The 27,137-nt window shown below is 54.2% G+C and overlaps 1 protein-coding gene across 1 annotated transcript in view; it reads left to right on the forward strand.

Annotated features, from left to right (window-relative positions):
• The window catches only part of NCOR2 (nuclear receptor corepressor 2), a 180,810-nt gene that overhangs the window by 48,866 nt on the left and 104,807 nt on the right, over window positions 1-27,137 (forward strand). The window contains exons 5-7 of the mRNA XM_059827785.1: window positions 6,199-6,312; window positions 19,054-19,110; window positions 25,058-25,110. Coding sequence (XP_059683768.1) covers window positions 6,199-6,312; window positions 19,054-19,110; window positions 25,058-25,110 — 224 coding nt within the window. The remainder of the gene's footprint in view (window positions 1-6,198; window positions 6,313-19,053; window positions 19,111-25,057; window positions 25,111-27,137) is intronic.

The following is a 27,137-nucleotide window of genomic DNA, read 5'->3' on the forward strand; positions in this document are numbered from 1 at the left end:
GTGGGCTCTTTTGCATGTCAGAGTACCTTAAAGGGAGAAAAATCTGTCCTCGGTGACTTGCCCGTGGTCATGCAAGCAGTCAGTGGCAGAGCTGGAAATGCAGCCTGGGTTGCCCGAGTCGTCCGTACAGCCCAGCATTAGCATGAGGTCTTTTTCCTTTCCGGCAATTGCTTCTCCCCAGTACTGTTGCTGCTACTATTGCAGTACTGGGCTGTTGAAAACATTGCTGCAATGTCCTACTGGCCCTTCCTGTGCATCCAGCCCCTTTCTCCGGGGCTTTGCAGCTCTGCAGCTGTGAGCAGTGTCTGGTCCAACTCAGGTCAGGGCTGTACTTGAGCCAGGGATTTGAATCTGGTCATCTTGGTTAGTGCTTTACCCCTGCACAAGAGCTCTCCCCAGCAGAAGGATCGCCTGCTTGATGTTGCTGTGTATACAATTATCATAAACCCATTAAGAGATTAATATGACAAAACCTTGGGGGACATCTGTGAAAAAACCCACAGACTTAAAGGCTTTCACTTCCTAAAGCAAATCACTTCTCTCTGCCTCTTACCGGTTGTTTTATTTCCTTTGCTTGGGGCCAGTTTCTAAACTCCCTGATGGCTGCTAATCCCAAACTGCCCGAGAGGAGCGACCGCTCCTGAGGGGTGTGCACCAGGAATTTGAGAATGGAGCAAAACCTCTGCTTGGGCTGTCAGATGGGGCCAGTGCTCCTCGAGGATGAGCATGCAGTTGACCTTCCTCCCCATCAGATCTGTGTTTTCCCGTACCAGATACTAGCCCTTTCTTTCCTGCAAGACAAAGCAGAATGTTTTGGTTTTGTTTTCAAACAATATGGTTTAATTAATGCTAAGGACGTTTTTTTTGTGTTGCTTTTTATCTGCAGAGGTATCGGAGTGCTTAGGGAGAGGGAGCCAAGAAGGGACAGAAGCAGCTGTGCTGGGGGTGCAGGGAAGCAGCCCTGTGTGCTGGCTTGCAAGGGCCAAAGGAACATCTGGAGCAATGGAAACCACAGAGGTTCCTCTTGTTGGGTTTGGTGGGAGCTGGGTGAAGCCAGCCCTTCCCCTCTCCCTCCTTAGGAAGCCCAGAGAAAATGTTGGTGTCCTCTCACACCTGGTAGTCTGGCTGCTGGTCCATGTTTTTAACTCACATTTGAGGAAGGAAATGCAAAACGTGGTCATTTCCCACTCTGGAGAGGGGCTTCCAGAGCGGGTTGCATGCCCGGCACAGCGGTGAAGGTCCCGCTCACGGCAGCCGGGAGAACTGACAGCTCTGCTGATCGACTGCCTGACTTTTTTCAGAGATGCTGAGGAGCTGCTATTGAAGCTGACAGGAGCAGCATATGCTCCTTGCCATTAAAATCAAGCTGTCCTTCCGTAAGGAAATGGGGTTTTTATTGTTGGCTGCTTGGTTGCTTTATTTCTTCCCTCTGAACGGATTTTATGATTCTTGCTCCCCACAAAAATGCTCTGCTGAGTGGGGAAGAAGGTGAAAGTGGCTGTTGGCAGTAAAAGCATCCCCTCCCCTCCTTTTTTTTTTTATTTTTTTGGCACATGATGGCAAAATCATTTGGTAGCAAATCCCGCCCCCCCAACATGGCCTCCTTTTCCCTTTTTCCTTCCAGCAGGATCCTTCCCCAGCCCGGTCCTCCGCAGAGCTGGCACATCTGGGAGGAAGGATTTTCCAAGGCAGGGGGGTCCTGTCTGAGATGCTCCGGGAACGTTTTGTCCATCTGTGCATCCGAGCTGTCAGCGCAGGAGAAAGATGAGCGAGGGAAAGCAATCAGCCTGAAACAGATACCGCTCCTGCAGGAACGAGCGGTGGAGCAGGGGGGAAATTGTAGGCAGCCGGAATATCCTAATGCTTTTCCCCTCTGTCTTTGGGAGGCCTTCTCAGGGTAATTAAATACATTTGTATGGAAAGGCTGTGCGAGAAAAAACCCCAATCCACCACCTCTCTTTTTTTTGGTTGTTCCAGAAATGGCAAGGAAGGCTCTGCCTGGGCTCTGCGAGAAATAAATGTCTTCAGCAAGCTGAGAAACCTTCCCCAAACCCTGCACACCCCTGGCAGAAGGCCACCTCCATCAGCCATCCCCCGCTCATTCATGCGCCATATGCGCTTAAATCTCTTGCTGAGTCCTCTCTCCCCCTCTTCCTGACAGGGAAGGATAATCCTTATGCATTTATTCCTGGCAGCGGTACCGGGGATCTGAAGGAGAAATAAACTGCTGGGCTGTTCTCCGCAGTGGTGCCTGAGCCTCCCTGGGCGCCGAGCTCGGCGAAGGGCTCTCCGGGAGTACAACACTCCCACCTGGTGATGGAGGTGGAGCTGGCTGGGTGGAAGAGCTCCAGGGCTTCCCCTTCCATCTATCTCCTGTCTCGGTTTCCTCAGTTCTCCCCTCGGCTCTTTGAAAGTGGTTTTCGGAGATGCCCTCTCCTCTCCCCATGGCAGGTGAAGCATCCCGGTACCCAGGTGATGGCTGCCTGACGCGAGGCGGCTTGGCAGCCGGGTGCCTGTGTAATGACCTTGGCTTTGTCAGGCAGGTCCCTTCAGCACGGGAGCAGGTATGTGCAGGGATGGGGTCTTCCTGACATGTCACCCACCCTCCTGCCAGCGCTGCAGGCTCCCATGGCCCCTCCGCTGCGTGTGATCCAGCCAAAAGGACTCTTACCTGGAGAGGGCACCTCCTTCACTTGGAAATGGGTTGGCCTGTGGGTGCTGTAGGAGCCAGGGCTATGGCTAACGATGGCATCTTGCCTCCCTTCGGCATCGCCACACTGGCTTCCGTTTGGGGAGAGGAGGGGGCTTTCAGGAAGCCGCTGCTGGGAGTGGGGAGGGAGAGAGTGTGGAGCCATCAAGACTCATCTCTCATCCCGCTTCTCTCCCTGTAAAGGTCACAGTCCCGGCCAAGCTTTTGTGGCAGACCTTTAAGAAATCCATTTTGTCCGTGTCTGGGAACCCTGACCTATTTTGCTTTGCCATTTCCCACAGCTCCCAGGGGCAGCTGTCGCGGGCTGAACCTGCTGTGGTCAGGTGTGCTGCCTGCAGACCCTGCCCGCATCCTTACCTCTAGCCTCTGGCCCTTTAATAACCGTACACTGTTATGCCACAGAGAGTAGAGTTTAATTCTCTACTGTATTTCAGCTATAATTAGATTTGTATTTTTTTTTAACGAGCTGCTTTTAATGAGCCTCCACTTACTGGCAAACTTTCATTTCCTGATACACCATCAGATCCTCTTGTCTGAAATCACTTACAACAAACCCGACCGCTTTGCAGGATTTTTGTGGGTTTCCAGAACAATGTAGCCAAGTTTCTGACTTTATTATTTTTATTTTTCTTTACCCAAATATTTTCCGCAAGAGAAGTAGAGGATTTGACTGATCCCTTTGGTGGCTCGCTCTTTGGAGTTTTTGGAGTTTATCCCGTGGGAGCGAGGGTGTGTGATGGGGTGCCTTGCCTGAGCTGAGGACACCAAGCAAGAGCAGGCAGGTGCCTGGAAGTGCTGCTTCCGCGCCAGGGCTGATGCTGAGAACTGCTTTGCAGCCTGTGGTTTCAGCCGTGGCTTGTCAAAGAGCTCTTGTCCCCTTTGCATGGCGCTGTGATTTGGGCCACCTGAGAAACAGCCGTGGTTGAGAAGAGAAGGGAGCTTTCGGGCTGTTGCACGCGTGGTTGGAGCCTTCGGTGTGTGCCACGGCGGCGTGGCTCTTTGCGGGCAGGAAGGGATGGATCCCCGTGGTGCTGGGGAAGGTTCACCCCCTCCCCGGGTGCAGACGGTCCAAGCTGGCTGTTCCCTGGCCGTCCTCGTGCGTGGCTGGAGTGACCCTTAGGTTAAGACCTTGACGTGGGCACACGGATGCCAACGTGCGGAGCCGGAGCTGTTCTGCCTCTCTGCCAGAGCCTGCTCCCTGGCCAGAACGGTGCTCAGCCGTCTGGCTGGCGATGGTGGCTTTTTTTTTTTTGGCTATATCTTGGTGTTCCCTATGCTACTGTTTTCCCTGTATGGGAAGAGATGTCCCCCTGTGGGGAGGTGGGGCATGAGTGCAGTCCATAGCAGGGGATTGCTTCATCCATTGAAACACATTTAATTTAAGGGGTGTGAGTTTTCTCAGCCAAGCCAGCAGACCTATCTGGGTGCTTAAGTGTTTTCTTGGACTGCGTCCTACAGCCCTAGTGTTGCTAAAGGTGTCATCAACAGGAGCAGAGATGATCTGAAGGAGAAGTAGGTGCCCACCTTCTTTCTGGACCACCAGACACTGCTGTCTCTGGGAGGACGGTGGTGTGCTCTCCTCTGGTGCAAGCCGATTGTTCTCAATCCCAAGTGCATTTTTTTCCTAGTACGAGACTTGCTCAGTTTTCCCCTTGCTTCATCAAGGGATGCTTTAGCTGCAGGGAAAAAAAATACAAAGATTTGGAGATTCAGAGCTGAGCTTTTTGACAACCGCTCCCTCTCCCGTGCCTGTGCTGCCCCGCAGCTGCCGTGCGCGGCGTGGGCTCTCCCTTCTGGCAGGGAGCCGGTGGCCCCAGGAGGAGTCTGGAGGAATCTGTTATTTCCTCTTTCACTGAGCAGTTCCTCAAACTTACTGGAAGGGCTCAGATGTCTCCTCCTGCCTCGCACCCGTCGGGAGAGCTGGAGGCGCAGGTCATACATCGGATACGCCTGCTGACCGCGGTGATATTCAAATGTGCTTTCTTAGATCCACTACTTTCATTATAAAGTTTGCTATGGCCTGAGCGGCTCGCAGATAGGTAGGAACGCATTAAAAGATTGGTGATCTCTAAAGGCGCACATGTGGATGTGCTCCCTACTGCTTTCCATCTCCCAGGGGGGTGGTTGGCATTCAGGCCAGCTTTGGGGCTGGGTGCGTTTGCAGGTGTGGTGGGGACGTGCTCGTGGAGCTGCTCTTGGGCTCGTAGATGTTTCTGCTGTGAGCGGGAGTGAAGCTTGGGATGAGACATGCACCTTGGGTTGCGTGTGTCCCAGCACAGGCAGATACATGGAGCTGGAGGGGATGGCACGGTGTGTTTTCGCACGCAGCTGCTGCACCTCAAAGCGTAGATACCATGAGACGTGGAGCTGTGGCAATGCAGTAAAGGCAGTAAGAAAGCAGAAAAGCCAACAAAGCCAGCTTCTCAGCTTTGTTGTCTCTGAGGGCAGGTCACCCAGGTGATGGCCGTCCACCCCTGCTGAGCTTTCTGTAGTTGGAGCCTGGACTTGGTGGTTTCTGCTCAGGACAGCTCGTCCTGTGCGAAGGGAGGAGAGGAATGAGTCTCAAAGCTGCCTTCCCAGGAGAGTGTGATGGCTGACAGCTGGAAGGCAGCTAATGCTGTGCTGATGCCCTCAGCCGCTCTTCCTGTGCCTGCCGGGACAGCCGGAGCCCTGTGGCATGTTCACGCTGCAGGCATTTGCAACCTGACTACTCGGGGTCTCTGTGAAAGTTCACCAAAGGGTGTCTTGGTGGCCCAAGTCTGAGTGCCGTGCTGTCTTCTGCAGGGAGTCCTGTAGCTCTGGCTTGCCCTCTCGAGTACTTTGCGTCTCTCACCTTGGCTGGGAGGGCTGCCACATGTCCCATTGGGCTCACTCTGAGCAGAGACGTCAGCTTTCGTGGTGTTACTGCCTCCTTTGCCGTACTTACTGGCTCATCTGGCTGCACGGTGCCAGGACAGCTGGTGCACAAGTCATTTCATCGAGAACAGTCATCCCGGGGCATCTCCTCCAACCTCAGCATCACAAGATAAAGCTGAAGGTGGAGAGCAGCCTTGCTGCTCACCCCTCGCTCCCCCACCACTCCCCGCAGCGTGGCGGCAGCTCCCAAGGCAGGTAGCAGCAGGGAGCTGGGCTGGAGCTGCGGTTGCCTTTAAGGGTTTCCAGTAAAATCATTATTTCTAGCCTCGAGCCCTCTCCAGGAGGCTCGTTCAAGGCAGATCCTCATCCTCCATGCCTAAAAAGGACCAACGCACCACCACAGGGCTGGGTGCCTGGGGCAGGACAGCGGTGCGCTTGCGTGGCAGGGGACGTTACGCAGCTCTCCTCCCTCTCCCCGTCCCTCTGCGGCCTGAGCCTGCCCGTGTCTTGCAGGAAGCCTTCTGCCATGGCGGTTTCTGCCTCGGTCGCGGCACCGCAGAGAGTCTCGTGGACGGGGACCGCTGTGTTTCTCGCTGTGACTCACCCTCCTCCTCCCCCCTCTCCTTCCACAGCAACAGTTGGAGGAAGAAGCAGCCAAACCACCAGAGCCTGAAAAACCCATCTCCCCCCCTCCTATCGAGTCCAAACATCGCAGCTTGGTGCAGATCATCTACGACGAGAACAGGGTGAGTCTGGAAATGATGGAAGTACAAACATGCGATCGTGCCGTGTCACCCAGGCCAGGGACGGGCAGGTTGGTAAGGGGAAGGTGGGGGATTCCCCTGGGCGAGACCCCTGGGGTGGAGGCCGATGGATGGAGCCCCATGGGGACAGTGATGACAGAGGGCTGAGCGGTGAGGAGCTCGCTCTGCCGTGTGGATTGAGCACAAATGTCTGCTGAAGAACCTGCCTGGGGGGGTTTCCTGCCATCAGCCTTAGTTTTGAAGCATTCAGGAGATGCCTCAGAGCCCTGTCTGTTAAATAGCTTGTTTCATCCTCCCCCCCGGGAACTGAACCTGGTGGAAAGCTGCCTCAAAGGACGGGCTTTGGCATGGTGGGGTGGGCTGCACGGGTGGAGGGGGACATCCACGATGCTCCAACACTGGCAGGCCAGCTACGAGCCGCCCTGGCTGCCCCTGAGCCCCCCAGGCGGGAGCGGAAAGGACATGGTTGCAGCCATGGCTGGATTTGTGGATATTTGACGCTGTAAATACCATTAGCAAAGGTCAGGCTGGCATCCCTGGCTCTGGATCTCTGCCTTGACCGCTCGTTTCTTGCACTCAGCCGTTGCCTGTAATAGCAGCCTGAGGACACATGAATTTTTCTGGGTGCTTCGGAGTGATGCTAGGAAATTGGGCCCTTTGGTAGATAATCAAGCATATTCATTTTCATTTAGGTGTTGGATAAAAAGGATGATTTTACATAAAAGGAAAACTACCAGTCACTAATTATTTTGAATTGTGAGGCCTGCGATTTCACTGGGAGCTGCAGAAATCCAGGTGCCTGATTCCTAAAAAGAAAAAAAAAAAATAATCGCATACCCTGCACTCCCAGGCACTGCAATTTTCCTGGTTTTCCTTTTTCCATCTGCTTCCCTGAGCAATAGGAAACCCAATGCTGGTACAGTCTGTTGTGCAAGTGGGTGAAGACTGAGGTCGATGTGTTTGAAGCGTTAGCAAGCGCCGGCTGGAGACAGCTTTACAGGCGCTGGGTGCTGGGGGCAGGTGCCGAATGTTTCTCAAAGCCGTTCTCCCTGTGGCACCACCGAGTGCCCTCTCCAGGGGTCTTAGGCTAGTTGGCTTGTGCCCCCAGTGCAAGGGTTACGTTCAAAAAAGGAGGTCTCAAACATTTTTATTCCTATTCCCTTGAGCGCCGTCCTTCCTGGCCACTCTCGTGTACCTGGACCGTGTTACGAGGGGAAGGATGGCGCTGAGGCAGGGAAGGACAAGGTGATCTTCAGCCATTGCATCCCCGAAGGCCTGCATCGTAGCAGTCCCTGTTAGCAGGACCTGGCTCGGGGCCGAGTGTCCTGCCAGACCCTTGTCCTGCTTTGTCACCTCTTGTCTCTGCCCACCCCAGCAGCAGGGTCACCCTTTCCCTTCTGTCTCCCCGAGTCTCACATCGCCTTCTCCATGGCAGACATGATCTGCTCTCGAAGCCTCTGCCCCGGCTTAGGGCAGTCCCTTGGCATTGCTGCCGTGTCCCACGGGTGGTGGCAAAGAGTGCGGAGAGCAGGTGTGGAGTTCTACATTTCTCCTTGAAACTGTGCGGCCATAATACCTGGGACACCATCGCATACAGTGCTCAGAGCTGGTGGCATCCATTTGTCAGCGTGCCCGACTTTATTCTGAGCTACGCTGATCCTCAAAGCCAGGCTGTAACCGGGAGTGGTTTGCTATTAACCTTTGCGATAGGGTGCTCTCGTTCCAGGTGGGTGCTCAGCAAGCGAAGGTTGTGTCTGGCACCGAATGTCTGCATAATTTCCAATCTGGCTCTGTGTTCGTGTCTGTGTGATCCCTGGGATGGGTAAAAGATGATTCTTCCCCCGTTCTTGTAAAGTCCCCTTGCGAGTAGCGTGTAAGCAAGCCCGTCTGTGGGTAGGAGACTCAAACCAAACAACCCTTCCCTTTTGCTTGATAGAAACCATAGCAGGCTGGAGGGAAGTTTCTCCTGTGAAGAAGACAAGATCTGTTCTACGGAGAGTCGACAGAGCCTTGCTGGGTGATAGTAATGGCTGAGGCTGGGTGATGGAAGGACCCTTTTAAGTACCATCACACGAAGATGCCGAGCTGTGGGCTGCAAGGAGAAGGGTGTGCTGAGCCTTGCCAACAGCATTGCCTTTGCACGGCTCCAGTAACAAAGGTGGGATTCAGGATGCAATTGTCCTTCTAAAGGGCATCCCTGGGCTCAGCTTTCAGCCTCTCCCCTCCGTTGGATACATTTGGGATGCGTTTTGGTGATGACTGCTCTTCGCTTTGGGGCCAGGGGGAGGAAAGCTGGAAGAAGAAAGGATGCGGGAGCAGCGTCAGTTAGGATTGTGGGTGGAAAAGAGTGGCTGGTGGTCCGACATCAGGTTGTTTCGGGTGGGTTTGGTGGCAGCGGAGCATCCAGGCGTACCCGGCCGTCTGTCGGATGGGAGAGCCCCGGGCACGCTTAGTGCTGCAGCTTAGCATTTAATTGCAAGGTGAGCTGCTGGGAGCAAAGGGCTGTGAGCCGGACAGAGACATATTGATCAAGAGCGGGGAAGGTCACTGAGCCAAATTTTAAGCCTTTCCGCCTCTTCTGTGCTGCAGGAAAGCAGTGAAGTTGGATGCCTCAAGGTCTGCCTGCAGGAAGAGCGTCTGTAACGGCTGAGCCAGCGCTCCAGCCTGCGCACAAAGGGAGGAGAAGCCTGATTTACTCGCATCGCTCAGCTTGTGGCTTGCTTGAGGGAGACAGCACGCAGTAAGAAATGCAAATAGAAAGAGGATATTCAGGCCTCAGGAAGAGGCGAGAGAGCAAAGCACCCCAGAAGAGCTGGCAAAGCCTGAAATGATTTTTTTAAAGAGCAACGTTGTGGAAGGGCGAGAAAGCAAGCACTTGTGCCGATCCCAGAGCAGGTGGGAGGTGGCGCACTTCGTGGAGGGGCTGTCGCCTGGCGCTGGTTACGTTTTTCATGAACCGGGGGTCTGTGCTTCACCGAGGAGGTGGGTGCCGCCGTGCCCGTTCCCACCGCTCCTGCCAGGCTGTGCCGGAGTCGCACACTGCGTGCAGTTATACTCTGAACAAAGGAGGCACCGAAAACGGTCCATGGGAGAGAGGAGGTTACGTGAGGACAGAGCAGCTAGAAACGCCGGAAAATCAAGTTAGCCAGCCATTCTCTGACCTACTTTCCTTTTGGCAATATCTGTGGCTTTGCAGGGGTGAATAGTTTCTAATTTTAGCTTATGGTTCATCAGGGAAGTCTATATATTTTTCTCACCGCTGCACTGGGTATGGATGAGGGGTTGGGATGCAGGTCGGCGCTGGTCTGTATCCAATTTTCTCAAAATGCAGATTCGCTGATGCTAAACACCCATCACACTGCTTTTCCCTCTTATGACCTACTTAACGCATATGATTTGAAAAGTTCCTTGGTGTCGGAGAGGGTAGTTGTGGAAAATGTGACCTATAATCCCTTCTTGCTACACTCTGCTGGACAAGTAATTGATTTCCAGAAAAAAAACAAGTTGACTGTACAGATTCTGCTGGGGAAGAGCAGAGAGAAGCTGCTCTTGACTGGTGAAATCCTGTACTGTGAGGCTGTGGTTGCATTTGGGAAGGTTTTAGGAGACTTGGATTACAGAGAGGCAGCTGATATTCAAGGTGCAGGTGCCTCCTGCCTTGGGTATGTGCTGACTGGAGCCACGTTATCGTGTCTCCAAAGATGAGCTGTGAAGATGCACCTGAAAACGTACCTTTTGGGAAACGTTTGCAATATATCACAGAAAAACACACATCCATGTATCCAAGCCAAAATTTCAACTGTGAGTGCAAATGGTACCATTTCTGAAAGAACGTATGAGAATGGAAGTTAACATTTTTGTTACTACCCGTAGACTAAACTGAGAATAAACAGTGGGTAGCATTTTCAAAAGCATCAGAGTCCTATTCTCAAAAGTGCTTATAGTCCTTGAAGAGACAGAACAGCGTTTGCAAACAGTGATGGGTGCTAGAATCGCCGAGATTGTTTCGAAAGTGCAGCAGGGAGCTCAGAGGACCATTTTGGCTGGGGGTGTTGGATGCGGGATGGGGTGCGTTTGCCAGTCCCCATCACCCTCTCTCCGGGAGCCGGGTGCTGGCAGGGTGGTGTAGAGCTACCTGGGGAAATCGGGTTGTGACGGGTGTCTCGATTGCTGCTAGAGACTGACAGCCATGCAGGCATTGGGGATCTCCTAAATTAAACCGTGTGAGTGACCTTTAGTATCTCCCCTGCGGGGCGAAGCCCATCCCTGCTGGGTCTGGCACCTCTAAGGTGGTAGCTGTGTGGCACAACCTCCTTGCAGGCTTTAATTTGCCCCTCTGGGATGCGTTACTGTATCGAGAGAACTTTGCTTCTTTCCACCTCAAATCCCCATAATCAGGGCAGCTCTTCTGGGTATATTTTTAGCCGTGGCTTTATTCTGCTGGGCCGTTCACGGAATTCCTTGCATCTGTCTTCCCCTGAAATTGATGGAGCATACCTGGGCTTGAAGGTGTTTTTGTGCTTTAAAAGGAAATTTCCAGTTCCCTTGCTAAGCCCGGGGAGAAGGGCAGCATTGCCGTTGCTCCAATTTGCTCTCCGTGCCTGTCCTGGGACGCTGGGCTGGCTGAGCTCTCCTTGGCGGCGTGTCCTGGAGGATGCTGCACCGTGGCAGCCCTGGCCGTGCCAGCAGCCCACCAGCGCGTGACTTTGTTGGGTGAATTCTCCTCTAAGTCCCCTGCATGCCCGAAGTCCCCATCAGCTACCATGCACACATGCACACAGGCGTGCTTCTGCCTTCTGTGCGACCGTCGTGACGATGTGGAGCCTGTGTGTACCCATCACCAGCTCTCTGCAAGCCAGATCCGGGTGGTTGAAGGCTCTCTACAGACCTGCCGTGCATTGGAGCAGGACAGGATTCCTGCTCGGATACCAGCAGATAAAAAGCAGCCTCTGTCCTTGTGTCAGACCTGTCCCTGCACACAAGCACACATCAGCCTTCCTCTAAAACATTGAGCTCATTTATCAGAGAGGGAGAGGTCACATCAGGACACGACGTGACTTCATCCTCCACCGCCGTGCCGGAGAGGGGACGCCGTGTGCTGCGACCCACCGCAGCGTGGCGAGGGCTGGGACGAGTCCCCTCGCATCGCCCCTGCGTGCTGCGGGTGCCGACGGCTTGTGGCTGCGTGAGCCCACCCCTGCCTTGCTGTCAGCCCTCCGAAAAACTGGGTTTGATGCAGTGGAAGCAGGCAGCAGATTCTGTCTCGCTCTTGGGATTGAGTTGGCGGAAATCAATAAGATTAAATTTTAATTCGTTTTCTGTCTCGGTGCTTGTTCCCTCAAAAGGGCACAGCCATCTATCTATAAATTCAGCATTATGCTGTAAAATTGGAATTCAAAGGATTGTTTTGAACTTTTTCCACCCCCTGCTGCTGTTGTGTCTGTGTGGAGCATGTTCCCAGCTATCCGTTTACCCTCCTCAAATACTTTCATAAAGCATTAATGCCCCATCCATAAATAAGAGAATAAATAAATGAACACTTTCAGCATTGCAAAGTATAATCTAGCCGTTAACTACTCAAAGGCACCGCGTGTGTGTCAGATTCCACGGGGATTTTATGTCTGTATAACTCTGATTTTCTATGAACTCCTGATTTACATTAGAAAGGGAAGAATCAGGCCTGCATCGTCAGCACAGAGCTGGTGCAGGAAATAAAATCTTATCAGTGAAACTGCTTTCAAGCATTAAATCTGCAAGTTTTTTTTCAAATTCTAGTTTATGTGGTAGTCAGGGTGGGGACATTTCGTGTTTGGCTGCTGAAAGGGCCTTGTTCGCTTTGCTTTTGTTTCTAATAGCTTTTATTCTGGGGTTGCCTCATCTTGGCTCAGTGGTGCAAGATGGGCTTTCAGATAGTCCGGAGGAAACCTGGAAAGGCCAAAGGTTAGAGGCTGTTAACACTTCTGCATGATAGCAACATTTCCAAAAAGATAAAACTGAAGCATTTAGCCTGGAGTCATTGAGAATCCTTTCATTTTTTCTTGGATTTTAAGGAATTTTGTGTTGGTTGGTTGGTTTTTTTTAATGGTCCTGATGTCTATTTTTAATGTGTGCTTCAGGATCTGGAGTTCCCAGTAGGTGCATTGACTTAGAAGCTTTCTCTACGACTAACCCAGACCAGATAATGCCGTGTTCTGCATTTTCAGGTCCTGGAAATAAGGGTGAGAAGTGCGGAGAACCCAAATCTGTCGGAGGGAGGAGCGTAGACCCCGCGGCACGGCTCTGGCTCCCTGGGTTGGGTGACTGGTGCTTTCCTGTAACTGCTCCAGTGCCAAGACTTTGATTTCTAAAAGCCTGCTCTGCAATGCCAACATTTTCAGCGGTTTTGCAATGGTGAAACGTTCAACAACGGTTTGCAATGGCAAAGGCTCGTTAGCACCTTGCTTTAAAATTAATATGCCTTTGATTGGCGCTGTAACCTTGCAGACGACAGAGCGTGATGCTAGGTCAGTGTGGGAGTGGAAACCCAGCTACGACGAGGGGTTCACCCCTTGGCTGTGGATGCTGTACGAGTGAGTCAACCACAGAAACTGGCTGGCAATGACAAGCCGAAGCCAGAGGCCAGCGAGCAACCAAAATGAGTTGGCTTGTCACGCTCCGCACAGGATAGGTGGGGGCTGGTATTAACACCCGGCTCCAGCGTGACCCATTTCCTCAGTTTTCTTACTATTTGTGATTAGTCATTCGTAACCACCGCTGCATGTGCTGCTGGCCTGAGCCTCGGGGATGGGGCTCTGTCACTGCTGGTGCAGTGGGAAGGTGGCTCCAGCCAAGCGCCCGGAGGTGGGGAAGTGGGGAGCGTGCAGGGCACCTGCATCCCATGGGCACCCCTGGAGCGCATCAGCCGCGGGGCTGTGTGAGAGGAGCCTGGCACGTACCACCAAGGCTGACCGACGTCCCCTGATGCTCAGGGACATTTGGGTTCAAGGAGAGCCTGGGGGAGGGCACGCATCCTTGGGCTCCCACGGTTGGGTTGGGAGCACCGGTGGTGGCCATCCCTGCCGGCTGCAGGAGCCGGGGAGGGAAGAGAGTTGCTTTCCCTTCCCACGGCACCGGGGCTCATCCCACCTGCTTTGTGGGGAGGGCAGCAAATTGTTGATGTGGTTTGGCTCTTGGAGAGAGGATGCTGAGGTTTAAAGGGAAAAAAATTAGTACCCGTGGTTGTAGGAATGAAAACCTTTCCCCATGAAACCGGCACTGCCAGGTCGTGGTTTGGTCCCAGCAGATCTTGGCACAGAGGTAGCGCCTTTAAATTGGCCCAGATTGTTTTCTTTCTGCTTGGTGTAGAAAGGTGTCTTCGCCTGAGGGTTTCCATGATGTCTGCTGACTTCAGCCACGCTTCCCCCAAATTTTGTTTTAAACAAATTCCACCTCCAGCCTCCCTCTTTGCCATGCCACTCCTGCAGCTCCCCCTGCCCCCGGGAAGTCGCGCTGCCGGGACGGGAATTTTTCCCAGCGCCGCCCTGTGCGCAGCTCTCCTGCCTCTCGAAGGGCTTTGCTTATCTCTGTGCAGGACGTGCCTGATCCCAAATAGAAACCCTTCCATTCCCCAGCGCTGCTGCCTACGGGCTGCTATAAATAACCCCGGGAGCACGGTTCAGCTGCAGCAGCTTTGTGCTGCATGGAGCCATGGCTGGAGTCAGTCCAAGAAAATGCCGCCTCCTAATTTCAGATCCGCTTTCTCAAAATAACTTTTGTGTTTCCTTCTCTTCCATTTTTAAACTTCGCTTTAAGAAGAGCCCACGCGAAATCCCAGACTCTCCCTCCTCTGGTTTCGGATGCTCCGCTGCCTCGTGGGGTCGGCTCGTCATCCCCATGGGAGCTCACATGGCCGGGAAGTTGCTCTCCTGCCCACTTCCCCCTCCCACGCCTATTTTAAGTTTCTTCAAAGGAAAAACAAGGGGCTGGAGTTTGCTTTGGAAGCCAAATGTTTTTAGGCGAGAATGGAGATTTTCATAGTCTGCAGGGAGGTTTTTGTTGTTGATGAAGATATCTTTAGCTCCAGGCCTGTTGGAGGAGCGTGAGATGGGGTAAGAGTGTGACCTCCCCAGTCGCAGTCTGCCTGCCCGTGGGGAGATGGGGAGGGAGGTTTCTTGGGGGCAGATGCTGCTACTTGCCACATCTGCGGGTCCCCTTTTGCATCCCTGGGCCCCACAGTGACACAGATCAGTGTTTGTGGTTGAGCCGCGCTTCTTGAGACACCTTGATCCCTCTGAAAATGCACATGGAGGACTAACGTGCGATGGGCTTCACCTCTCTGAGTCGTGCCTAAACGTGCTCCAGGGGAGGTGCCTCTGCCCTTGGAAGTGCCCGCGGTCCGCTCGCGACCCTGCCGGTGCGGAACCCAGAGCTGCTCTACCGGAGCAAAGCGGCTCTGATGGTAAATGGGAGCAAAATTCAGCCTTGGGGCTTCAGTCCCTCTGCGAACGCCGCTGCTCCCTGTGCTGTAGCAATATTTCAGGACTGTGTACCGGATCGGGAAAAGGGGTCATTAGCTGCTTGCTGTGGAGCTGCAGAGAGACTATAAAACCAGTCGGGATCTTCACGCATCTCACCAGAAGTAATGGCTAGATTTGCTTCCTGACACATTTCTTTCTGTTAAATAACAGGGATTGCAGGTACGGGTGGGGTTATTCAGCAGATGTAGGATGAACCCTCTGGTTTCCTTCTGCAAGGTCAGTCACTAAACGTACTCCTAACGAAATCAGTATTGGACCCGAGTCCTAGGTGGCTGTGCCTTTGGAAAGGAAAATATTTAACAGGGCTGCCGATGGTCTTCAGCAAAGGTCCGGCGGCTGTGGGGGGAGCTGGGGGCTGCCCTTGCAGCTGAACGGTTTGAGGTTTGCCTAAATTCCCCAGCCAGGTTTCTGGCTAGCTAGGTCCCCAGGCAGCAGCGTGTCTCTCTGTGTCTCTCTGTCCTCCAAGACGAGCCCCAGTGTGGTGGGAACCTTCTGCTGGGTGTAGTGTGTCCTTCCCAATTCTGTCACCAGCTCTCACCTCGGTCTGCGTGGTCCTTCAGACAGCTCCTTACGGTTCTGCTATGATCTGATAAATGCAGCAAGGAGCATCAGCAATTACAGACGGTGTCAAGTGTTAATTGGGCAGCTTTCAAGATAGAGGCATTTCTTTGTGTACGTACAAAGATATGACGTGCTTGGAATAGCTTCCCCTCCTGATCTTTCGTTCTGGAGACGTGTACGTTACAGTCAGTTAATGCAAGACAAATTATGTCATTGTTCTTGATTCACCACATGTTCTGCCTATGGTGATTTGCCTCTGGGTTGTCTCATTAAGTTGTCTCAACATGGCAAATGCAGCAGCTGAACATGCTCGGCTGTTTCTCGAAGTTAATCGCATTGTACACACAGGTCTCCAGCATCATCGGTTCCTAGCTGTGCCATCCGCCGCGGCCAGGGCATTGTCCACCAGCGCTGGTGCCCAGGAGAAGGGGCCTCGGGTGGGACCAGCTGCCTCAAGCTGGGGCTGCAATCTTCTACCCACAATTACGCTGCCTGCAATGAATCGAGGTGCTGATTTTTGTGCCAGGTATGCACCGGAAAAAAATTCGGGTAAGCTGATGCTTCCCGCTTGCTGGCAAGTGATGGTGGGCAGGAGGGCAGTTGGCCAAATCACCTTCTTCACAGCAGATGCAGTGTCTTTTGTAGCCGTTTTAATGAGCCCCCCATAAAATCTTACCTCCTGGTTTTAATTGTTTAAGGTTTCCGCGTGCTGCGGTGCTGATGTTCTCCGAGGCAGATTTTGTAGCTCTTGGAGACCAAAATATTAAGCTCTGGCTGGGAGTTCTCCATCGCAAGATGAATATTTCCAAGGGGAAAGTCCCCAGGCAGGCTTGGGTTATTCCCATTGATGGAGTCAGGTGCGCAGCAGTGGAAACATCTAATGCTTCTGGGGGAGCCAGGCTGGGCTGTGTAGCTCTTGGGTTTCTCGCTCGGGCTGCATTTGCTGGGGTTTGATTTCCCCATCATCAGCTGGAGCATCCTTGGGGATGGCAGAGCAGGGTGCTGTGTTAGCCGGGTCTCTCCTGTGTTTCTGAACCCGGAGGGAAATCCCCATTACGGGAGGGGATCTCGTGTGGAAGAGGCACGCGCTCTGTCGCAGATGTGGTATTTTATGAGGAGGGTAAATACGTGTCTGTTATAGCTTGGGCCACGTGTTATGCCCCGTTGATCTAAAGCTTTGCAAGTGCTGTGCTTTGCAGGTAGGTCCTGGCACCGGGGATCACTTTGCTTTCCCTGTGGGTCAGGTGGGGACGGTCCCTTCTTTCCCTTACATGTCAAAGCAGCCTCACATCGGCAGCAGTCTGGCGTGGGAGAAGGAGTTGGGAGCAGTTTATTGCAGTGCGGGAAATGTAATTGCTGTGTGTAAACACGTGGCTCCTTTCCCTGGAGCCCAAGCCCCAGGCGAGGGCAGGCGCTTCCTTCTGTTGTGGCTGTTCCCCAGCATCTCCCAGGCTTCGTTCCGGGATGCACTTGCTCTCCAAAGACCCGTCTCCATCACCAGGACGGCCGTGCTTTCTCTGTGGTCCCTGCAAGCGTCTTGCCGCCGGTCCGGCACCGGACAGAAGCGTGGTGTGCACCGAGCGGCACGCCGGTAATGCGGGAGCGAGCCGCTGGGTGGCTGCTCCGTCTGTGCATCCCCATCCAGGCACGGTGAGGGCTGCAGAGCGAGCCGGGTGCTGGGGCACCTCCCCACCCATGGTCCTCCTTGGATGGACCAGGGACTGGGAGAGGCCAGAAGGGCAGAGCAGCTCGCTGGGATGGGCTCCAGCTGCGTTTTGGGCTCTGCCACAGCATCACTAGCTGCTCTGCTTCTCTGTGTGTGCGCGTGTCCTTGCCTGTGAGGTACACGCAGTGATGGTGACATCTGTGAACCCCGAGGTGTGCTGTGCATGAGCGCTGCGGATGAACAGGCAGGGATGCGTTAACAGCAGGGCTGCTGCCTGTATCGTGTGTACGTGTGGGGACGGTGCCAGAGCGCGCTTCGTGGTTCTCTCTCTCCTAGCATCCTTGAAGTCACTTCTAAATTGCAAAGAAGCTCTGTGTCCTCCCGAGCGTAAATAGAGGAGCTGGAAACGTGTCCTGGTCGCCCTGTTGCGGTGAGGCACCTGGCGCGGGTTTTGCAGCTGGGCCGGGGCCGTTTCGCCGGGGCCGTTTCGCCGGGGCCCTGGGCTCGGCTGCGGGCAGGCTGACTCACGCAGCTGCTCCCGGGGCCAACTCTGCAAAAGTGCGCGCTGGCAGATCAGACTGCGCGTGGGTGTGCAAAGCCCCGGCGGGGAACTTGCACACCTACCAGCTGCATCAGCGCTTCCGAGGACCAGCCGGCGGCGGGGGGGTAGGTGAAGCTCTCGGAAACCCACCGAGGGGGGCGGATGCGGGGAGAAGCCAGCGGGGCCATGTGCCGGCTTTTGGTGAGACATCCCCTGCGCTGAGAGCCTGGGAAACTCATCCTGCCATGAGCTGGTGGGAAGGTGAGAGGTGCCTGGTGCTAGAGAGCAGCGTGAGCCAGAGCCCTGGAGCTGAAATCCCTTCCCTGCCCCGGGGGGGCTTCACCCCCGGTTTGCCAAAGCCCCTCTGGCTCTGCCGGGGGGCCCAGGCTCCAGCCCTCCCCAGCTCCCCAACCCTGGGGCTCAGCTCCCGTCCTGAAGCTCCTCTGGGGCTCTAGTGCTTACTGGGTTAAAATGTTGAATGTGCTTCAAAAAAGGGGTTTCCCCTCCTCCCTCCATGCCACCCCCCCATGTTTAAATCCTGGGGAAGCTCAGCTTTGCCCATTGCTCCTTCACCCCTATTTTAGGCAGCTGTGGAGCTTCTCTCCCCCCTACCCCAAAATAGCTAAAACTACCTATTTCATTGAACAAATGCCTCTGAAAATCCGTCTCCTCGCCCCCCTTGCTGCCAGGTATTTGGCTTTATCGGCTCAGCCCCGTGGCTCATCGGCAGCGATCTGGATTTATCGGACTGTCAGTAACCCCCACTGAAAAGCCTGGCTTTGCGAGGAAGTACTGTTTACTGAAAATGTCATCTTTTATTTAGACTCCTGCTGCAACCAACCGATGTCTTTTTTTCAGGCCTGTTTAATTAGTAACCACTGCACAGCCCTTGACACGTGTTCCTGGGTGTTTTTTTTCTTCTAATAAGCACTAGGTAGCTTCGCTGGGGGCGGGAGGGGGTAGAGAAGGGCTCCTCTGCAGCAGGGAGGGGAGGGAAGCGAGAGCAAGATGAGGAGCCAAGGGCAGCTCAAATCTAATGATCACATGCTCATGAAGCGATGAATCCTAGAAAGGGCATCTCTGCGTGCGTGCCAGCTTGCCTGCCCTCCTCCTCGTACGGCGGCTGTGCAGAGGTAACGGGTGCGATCCTGCCGCCTGGCACCCAGAGGGGTCGGGGATTCGGGTCGCTTCCCGGGCAGACCTCGGATGCATTAAAGTCGTGATAACTCAAGTGCCGGAGCCCTTTGCCCGTGGGACTTCCCTGCAGGTCCAGAGGCTGAACCTTTCCACCCACTTTCAGGCAGGGGTGGGATTTGTGGTGGCTCTGCAGAGGTTTGGGAAGCGATTTTCACACAGAGGGAGAGCTGGAGCAGAGGGCTGTGACTGTAACCGATGGCAGAAATAACTTTTCTTCTCCCTCTCCCCTTTCCTCCCTGCAGAAGAAGGCAGAGGCTGCCCACCGGATCCTGGAAGGACTGGGTCCTCAGGTGGAGCTGGTGAGTGTTACCTCTTGCAGCGGGGAGCGGGAGCCGGGCCAGGTTTGGAGAGGTCCCTGGGCGGCGAGCGCGGCACCCTGTGTGTGTGTCTAAGCCATCAGAAGGAAGTGTGCTGCTGGCCAGGACCTCTCGCTGGCATGGCACCAAGGCAGGAAGCGAAGTGGCTGAGATGAGTACTGAAACACACACACAGCCCTCTTCGGAGAGCCTTAACCCTTAGGGTCCCTCCTCTCGCGCTGCAGCAGAGCTGGGTGGCGGAAGGGCCTCCGGCACAGTCTGCCTCCGCTTGGGATGCTGATGGCTTCATCTGCTGATGGCAGCTACAGCACCGGGGCTGTGGTGCTGTGTGGGAGGGATGGGTGCTGGGACAGCTCTCCTCTGTCCCACCCCGCTGCAAATGGAGCAGGGTGCTGGAGGGTGCTCTGTAAACACAGCCCGGTCACAGCTGCAACGACCTGCAGGTATCGGGACTTGCACACATCCTATTGCTCTCTCCCTCGTGCACCAGGAAGCTGAGAAAAACAACTTACAATAAATTGCCAGTTTGGGGCTGCCCCCTCATCCAGCAAAATCCAGCTGTGAGTCAAGCGATTGATTGCTGGAGGAGTGGCTGAAAACAACCCCTGAGGAGCTGAGACCTGGAGAAGGGTGCTGGGAAAAGGTGTGTCTGCAGCGATGCTGCTGGAAGGATCAGAGAGGGACAGACGTGGTCTGACGGAGCATCTCTTGCTTTGCACCAGCCGTGGGGTGCCGTGGAGGGAGTTGTTCCTGCCAGGTGGGAGCAGGCAGCTCACAGTCCTCAGCAGCTGTAATTTGGACTTGCCTTGTGGAGGTGGTACTAATTGCTGTCTTCCCCGGGTGTGTAAGGGAGGGGTCACAAGGGAATTAGCGCTCACTGCTACGTGTCGAAGCCTGCTTCCTTGTTTGGGGAGGTAGCGCTCGTTAGTCTTCCTTTGAGTCACCAGGGTCAAACCCTTTGCTCTGTTTCTGCTCTAAAGATTGGCAGTGCCTCAGGTTGGTGCTTCCTCGTCTGAAAGATGTTGCATTTTCTTTCCTTCCTCCCCTGGCTTTTTTTTCCTCCTTTTTTTCCTTTTTTTAGTTTGTTGATGCTTTGCCCTTGGGCGCTGACATTGCACAGGGGAGCTGCAGCAGAGTCCAGTGCAAACCTTTCCACTGTCACCCTGCCTTACTCCTCAGAGGGCAGGGGAAACCTCTGCTGAGAAAACCCTGCAAAACCCCGGTTGGGCTCTGCGTGCGTCTTGCAGACTGTCTCATCTGTCTGCCCAGAGAGAGACACTTCCTATGGCCCAGCCCCCACGCCGTGTCGGGCAAAACAGCACCCGGGACCTGCCAGCGGCCTCTGAGAGACGAGATGAATAGTCAGATCTTCTTCTGAGTTGGAAAGGAAGCAGCTCCAGGAAGGAGAGCAGCTTTGCATGCTCTGCCCGCTGTGCGTGCCTGCTCCACCGTGTCGCATGCGACGTGCGCCAGCCCTGGAGCTGCCGCAAGCCAGAGGTCTCTTGCAGGGAGGTTGGGGGAGCCTGGTGCTAATCCTGTGCAAAAGCTCTGCAAGGAACGGCGGTGGCTGTCACCCAAATGCAGGGTCTTGGATTGCTATCGGCTCCGCTCAGGCTGCTGACGACTTGCTTTTGGTTGTTCAGAGAGCTCTGGTTATTGCATTTGCTACAGCGATGGTGACGGATGCGCGGCGGCTCGGTAGCGGGGCAGCTTGCCAGGGACTGATGGTGCGAGGCGAGAGGTCACAGTGGAAATTGGTTAGTCATGGTAGAGAGAGGCCGGAGGTTACCCCAGCGCTGGCAAACCGTGACCACGAGCAGGGTGAGGTGGTACGAGATCTTGGGTGCCGCTGGCAGGACGGTGCTGGAGGCTGCATCCCCGGCTTGTGCTGGCATTAACGGGGTGGAGGGGCCGTGGTGGGGCTCTGCCTTCTGCCTGCTGGCAGCAGGTTGCTCTGAGGGGTTTGTGTTTGAGCAAAGAAAGAAATCTTATCGCCTGAGCGCATCGATGGACTTGTCGAGGCTACCTGTAGTGTTAGCTGGAAGGAGGGGTTTTGAGAGTGATCCAGTGTAGCATAAATAGGGATTTACCCAGAAGATTTGCGTCTGTGTCATGGATTTCCCATCAAGTTAGAAGCTGCTGGGGGATAGCCTGGCTCTGGTAGAAAACTCTTATTCCTGGCTTCAGTCTTTTATTAAAGAGCTCCCTCTGAGCTTTCGGGCTTACAAGCTCTTCACTGAAAATCGTGTCTTTGGGTTGTACATCTCAAGGAAGCAGCAAGTGTTTGCTGCTGGTTCCTGGCTTCTCGCTGCCTTGACCTTACAAGGTCTGGCCCTGCGTTTTTTATCGTAGAGGTGTCATTCGTGTCTGATCCTCTTCAGAGGATCCTCGGTTTTGTGCTCCTGGGGTTTTAAACGTGCAGATTTGTACCCCAGTCCCTTTGGCCCTTGCTGGTGCTTCTCCATCCTGTCTGCTGGGGTTTTGGGTGGCCCTGCGCCTCTTCCCTGGCCCCCACATCAGCCCCAGCCGATGCAGAACGCACCGTTGTGCTGCGCAGTCACGGCCGCTGCCCTCCGCTTGGCTGGGGCTCGGCTCCCTGTCCCCGCGGTGGAAATCACCCCTGCCCAGGGATCCCAGGAAGCAGGGATCCAGTTCAGGTCCTGGGATGCTGGCGCTCCCCTCGAGGTCAGGAGGAGGTTGTGACTCAGTAAACCAGGACTCCGCTCATTTCATCCCTGCAATGTGGTGGGACCATCTTAAAAACAACCCCATGCTTTCCCCAGGGAGAAGTGTCATTGAGATGTGTGATCTGAACGCTGCAGTGGAGACCTTTCATTCTGTTTTATTTTTAAAGAGCTTTCAGTGAATCCAAGGTTTTTCCAGTAATAGCTTTGCATTGCAATTATGTTTTTCTTAAACGTCATCCCCCAGAGAAATGCATTACATGTCCCTTACCCTGGAGAAACACTGTGGATGTTTCGAACACGTCACTGTACCCATCTGACCTGTCAGCTTTACTTCTACTCATTGAGAAAGTTGTAGTTCTGTGCAGGTTGCTGATGGCTCTGAGGAGGGAAGGTGCTGTTTCTCAGGCCGTGCCTTGTTGAGAATCAAGTTTCTTTTAACTATTTAGTCTATGAGGATATGTTCTCTATGGGGTAGGTGGAACTTGTCTCCCGGGCTTGCTCCGCTGCGTGGGCTGAGGTGCAGTGCCGAGGCTGTTGTGCAGACAGAAATCTCTTTGAGATGCTGGTGTCACGTGGATGTTGGGTTTGGGTCCCAGAGTTTCTTATTTCTGAGTGTTTGGGCTTTTCTTTTAAAGTGATGTGTTCCAGTGCTTGTCTGTTTGCTAACTAAGTGGCTAATTTAAGTGGCTAATTTACGTGGCTGTTTATATCGTAGATAAATAGTGGTGGAAAAGAATCAGTAGCCTTTGGTGAGCTGAGTGGCCTCAGGGCATCCGTGATGTCCACGTGCACATGAGCATCTTGTAACCCAGGTGCAAAACAAAACGTTTACTCCACCGCCTTCTCCCAGGAGGAAGGTCTCTGTGGCTCGCCACATGCCAGCTTATTTGCTTTGATTTTTATGAGCACAGAGGGAAGAGAGGCACTTCTATTTATCAATATTTCTAGTTTCCGCAGTCCTTTTCCAAGAGGCAGTCGCTGGTCAAGGCAGCCCAGTCGAGCCTTCCCAGCGTGACTGTGGATGTGATGCTCCAGAGCCACGGCTTGATTTCTTCTCTCCGTGGTGCAGACCTGCCTCTCTCGAGCTACGTGATGAGACGGATGTCTGTGTTCCTCTGAGCTTTCCAAGCGTGAAGTGCACAGCCAGCTCTGAGCCTGGAGTTGGACCAGCAGATCTGAGAGGATTCATGATAGAAGTACCCCTGGGGAAGGGACACTGCTGAGAACATGTCTCCTTCGGGGGGACTTGCTTGTCCCCTCTCGTCTGCCCTGGCGCTGTCAGCACCGGGTGGCCGGGTGTCTCCTTGCGAGTGTCTCCTGGCAGACTTGCAGCCCGCCGTCCCCTCGCAGGGTAACAGATGTCCAAATGCTGCCGGCAGCCCCGCAGTCCTCCTGGGACATAGCGGTTCATCTCGCCACGTCTGTCTGCCTGGCCTCCTCTGCGTGCCTCTTCCACGTGGGGATTACGTGTGCTTTCCCAGCCAAGAGGGACATGTCCAAGGGCAGCCAGAAAAAGAAGCTGATGACCTGCTGCTGCCAAGATGCAGCGGTGATGGGCTGCAGAGAGTAGGGAGAGATACGCCCGCTCTCCTCACTGTGCAGGTCGATGTGGCTGTGCTGGTGTGCGGCAGGGGAGAGGTGAGGCAGTGTTTGTTTTTTACAGGGCAGTAGAGGCAGGCTGGCTGTGTGGAAAAACAAGCTTCTGTGCCAAGCACCTGTGATGGTGATGGGGAGATACTGTGGAGGAGGTGAGAATAACACCTTCTCCAAACTGGAGGAGAAAGGGACCCACCTGTGTTTGCAGGTGCTGTCCTCTCCAGTGCTGCTCACCTGGTTGAGCAGATGTTCAGCAGATGTTTCGCTCTTTTCCTATGTTTATTTCCTGTGTTTTCCTGTGAGGTGAAATAGAGCGGACCCAGAGTGTAGCCTCAGCTGTATGAGCGCAGTAGGAAGGTGAGCTGTTTGTATGTCGCCGTGGCCAGGGTGCTGCCCTCAGCCAGCACCCAGCCATCACACATCCCCCTGCCTGCGTTTGGCCACAGGTGTTAGATCACTCACAGCTGATGCGATGGAAGTTTGTGGATGAACTGCCTGAAAACTTGGCCGATGTTTCTGTGGTTGGACAGGAGCTGTGCTCATTAGGCGCCCAGTTGCTGAGGATGGTTGGGCCATGGAGAGCTTTTGATTAGCACAGTCTTGGACATGTTCACACCAGCTTAGCCAATGACTAGAAAAGCGTTTAAGAGCTTAATCCTGAGCACCCTGTCAGCCTGCTTATGCGGACACAACTGGTGGCAGCTCCTGGAGCACAACCTGAGCTGTTAATCACAATGGGTGGGTTTGAGCGTGGCCTCTGTGGCAGCTCTCCCTCCCAGAGGTGGGACCCTGTATTGTGGCAGGTTCCCTGCGGATGGGAAGGGCGAGGCAGGAGGGGAAGTGATGGGCTGAAGGTGGCCAGGAATGGATCCAGCTCTCCTGACTCCCTGTGGAGGGCCCCACCGAGGGTGCGGGGGGCAGAGCAGCTCCATGATGGGTGCTCAGATCCAGTGCTGGAGACAGCCACGGTCACTGAGCTCTCCACAGGGCATCCCTGGACAAAACACTTGTCCTACCGGAGCCCAGTGCCCTTTCTGAGGGCCAGACAGGAGCATCGCTCTACACATGGGTGCTAGTGACTGCGGCAACGTGCCCGGGGGCCAGCCTTGCTGGAAACCACAGGGGCGAACACTTGTCCTGCCTGCAGTTGCCCGCGCTTGGCTCCCTGGGAGAGCTCAGGCAGGCTTTTGCCGCGTAGACATAACAATTTGCAGCACACAGACTGTCTCTTCCCGCTCCCCCAGCCCCTCTTTCCCCTCGCCTCCCCCGTGTCATATGTTCCAAAGCGCACTGCGTTTTTCAATCGGTGAATAACAACCACGTACTCCGCTGTGCCGTGTTTATGTGGATTACGTCGCAAATTGCTTGTTCTGAGCCAGCTCGCGCGAGCGCTGCCTGCCCTCCCACGGGCTGAGTCGGGATGCACCGTGACTCGAGCGGCACCGCCGGGAGCCAGCACCCTCCCGTGCGGACGGGGAGCGGGGCTGGGGGCGACAGGCGGGCTGGGGGCCGTGGGGACGGGCGGCTGGGCTGGCACCGCTCGGGGAGACGGGAACCTGCACCGAGGCAGCAGCGCTTCTGATGGGTTGAAGTTTCTAAATGTCAGACCGTACCATTTATGCCTTCATTTTTCTTATTTATTTCAGCCATTATACAACCAGCCTTCAGACACCAGGCAATACCATGAAAACATTAAAATGTAAGTATGTGGCAATAAAGACTATTTTAAATGTCAGATTGGGCATTAGGCTGGAGCGGGAGGGATGCTAGCTCGCTCCCAGACCCCAATTAAAGCTGCCGAGGAATAGCGAGCACCTTTTTAGAGCTGGTGTTTCACTGCTCCGGGTGCCTGAAACACAAACCAGGAGCCCAGCAGTTGGGAGCCGTAGCTTCAGACGGATGCTGAAGGTGCCGTTTGATTTTTCTCCAGGGTGGTGGGGGTGTGTGGACGCGGGTCCTGGCCAGTCTCTAGGCGTTTTCCCGGAGAGTGCTCACCTCAGGCACTTTCGTCTGTGTTTCACATATACTGAAGTATGAAATCAGCTGCCAGCGCGCGCGTGTGTGTGTGTTTGCATGCGGGAAAGATGAGGTAAAATGAAAAGTTGCAATTACAATTAGATTTTCATGAAGCACCTCTTGAATGTCTAATAACAGTGGTTATTTCAAAGATACTTACCAAGACTTAGCAATCATCTAATTTGACTTATCACCTCAATACATGATTTAGTCATCAACCTGTATTTAATAACCGCAGTGGCTTCCTGAATATAGAAGAAATATAACAGATAATGAGAATAGCAATAATTGTAATTATTGTTGGAAATCTAAATAGTCAAACCAGATCTGAAACTTTTATCTGCCTTGAATGAACCGATGATTGCTCTGAGCTGCCTGCAGCATGTCTGTTTTGGTACAGGCTCAGTGAGCTGGCGATAGTCATCTTTAATAATCTATTAACAAAAGTTAATAATCTTTTGCTTTTCGGCGGTATGTTGATTGATGCCGGGAGGATTATAGGGAAAGAGTTAATGTACTTCTGCTGTTCTTGCTCTGCTGCTGGGGCTCAGGGGAGCGCGGTAGGCGCTGGGGGTGTTTAGGTGCCGTCTGTCCCCAAGGGCTGTGGGGAGGAGGAGGGTTTGGTGATGTGACCCTGCTGCTCGCTGCCCGGCCCCGCTCGGTTCCTGCTCCACCCAAGGCTTCCTGTGTCATCCAGGCAATGCACTCGCTGTAAAGCATTCAAACCCCACAATCACCCCGAGCCCTTCAGTTCCCACAGGGCTCGGCGGGTCCCCGAGCAGCCTTGCTGCCAGTGCTGGGTATTGGCACCCTAAATGCAAGGGTCATGTTCGGGTACTCGGTGTTGGCCTGGGTGCTGGGAATCAACCCAAGGTGCTGCTGTGTACCTCTGGGGCAGGGGAGCATCATCTCCTGGGGGTGGGTGGGGAGGATGGAGAAGGCTTCTGCGGGGAGGGAAAGCAGGCGGAGAAGTCAGTGGGAAACAAGTGCTTTTCCTGCAGCTGAGAAATCCCAACAGCTTTTTGTTTCCAGACATTTCCTTTGTGCCTTGTGTCGGCAATGCCTTTACCCCTGGTCGTTCAAGCTTGGCAGACATTGCCGCACGTCTTGGGCGAGGACCCCCCAGGATTTTGACAGGCGTGTGCTTTGGCCTGGGTCTGCTGTCATTTCAGCCCTTTGGCCGTTGTCTTCAGTGGACATGCTGCCTGCGAAGGCAGCTCTGAGGAGCGGGCAGATGTGTGCCCTCCATGCTGGCTGCCTCCCCCAGCCCACGCCTAGTCTGCTTTTCTAGCTGCAAAGATGTAGAAAAAGCAAACAAAAGCAGAGCCATCCCCTCCAGTTCACTGCTTCAACATGGGACTAATGAAGTAGGTGACGATTATACTCTTGGGAGAGGTGATGATGCCTGGCAGAGGGTCTGTGCTCCCTGCGAGCTTGCAGCCCTCCGCTTTTTGAAGTCTGTCTTGCTATCAGTTCAGGGGGTTGATGGCTGATAAAACCACCTTGTACAGCATCAAGTGCTGGCCCAAGGACGTGCTTTCTGCGTTGCGGGTTGTGGCTTACCCCTGGCACTGATGGCATGTGGCAGTCACCGTCTCTCGGGGTCCCCCAAACCCCATCTTCTCTTGAAGGGCTCCACGGCTATCACAAGCTGGGTGCTGAAGGTGGCCATTTCAAGCTGGTTGCTAGTTTTGTCCTTGAAAGAATGAG

This window comes from Gavia stellata, chromosome 21 (genome assembly GCF_030936135.1).
Source record: "Gavia stellata isolate bGavSte3 chromosome 21, bGavSte3.hap2, whole genome shotgun sequence".
Classification (NCBI taxonomy): Eukaryota; Metazoa; Chordata; class Aves; order Gaviiformes; family Gaviidae; genus Gavia; species Gavia stellata.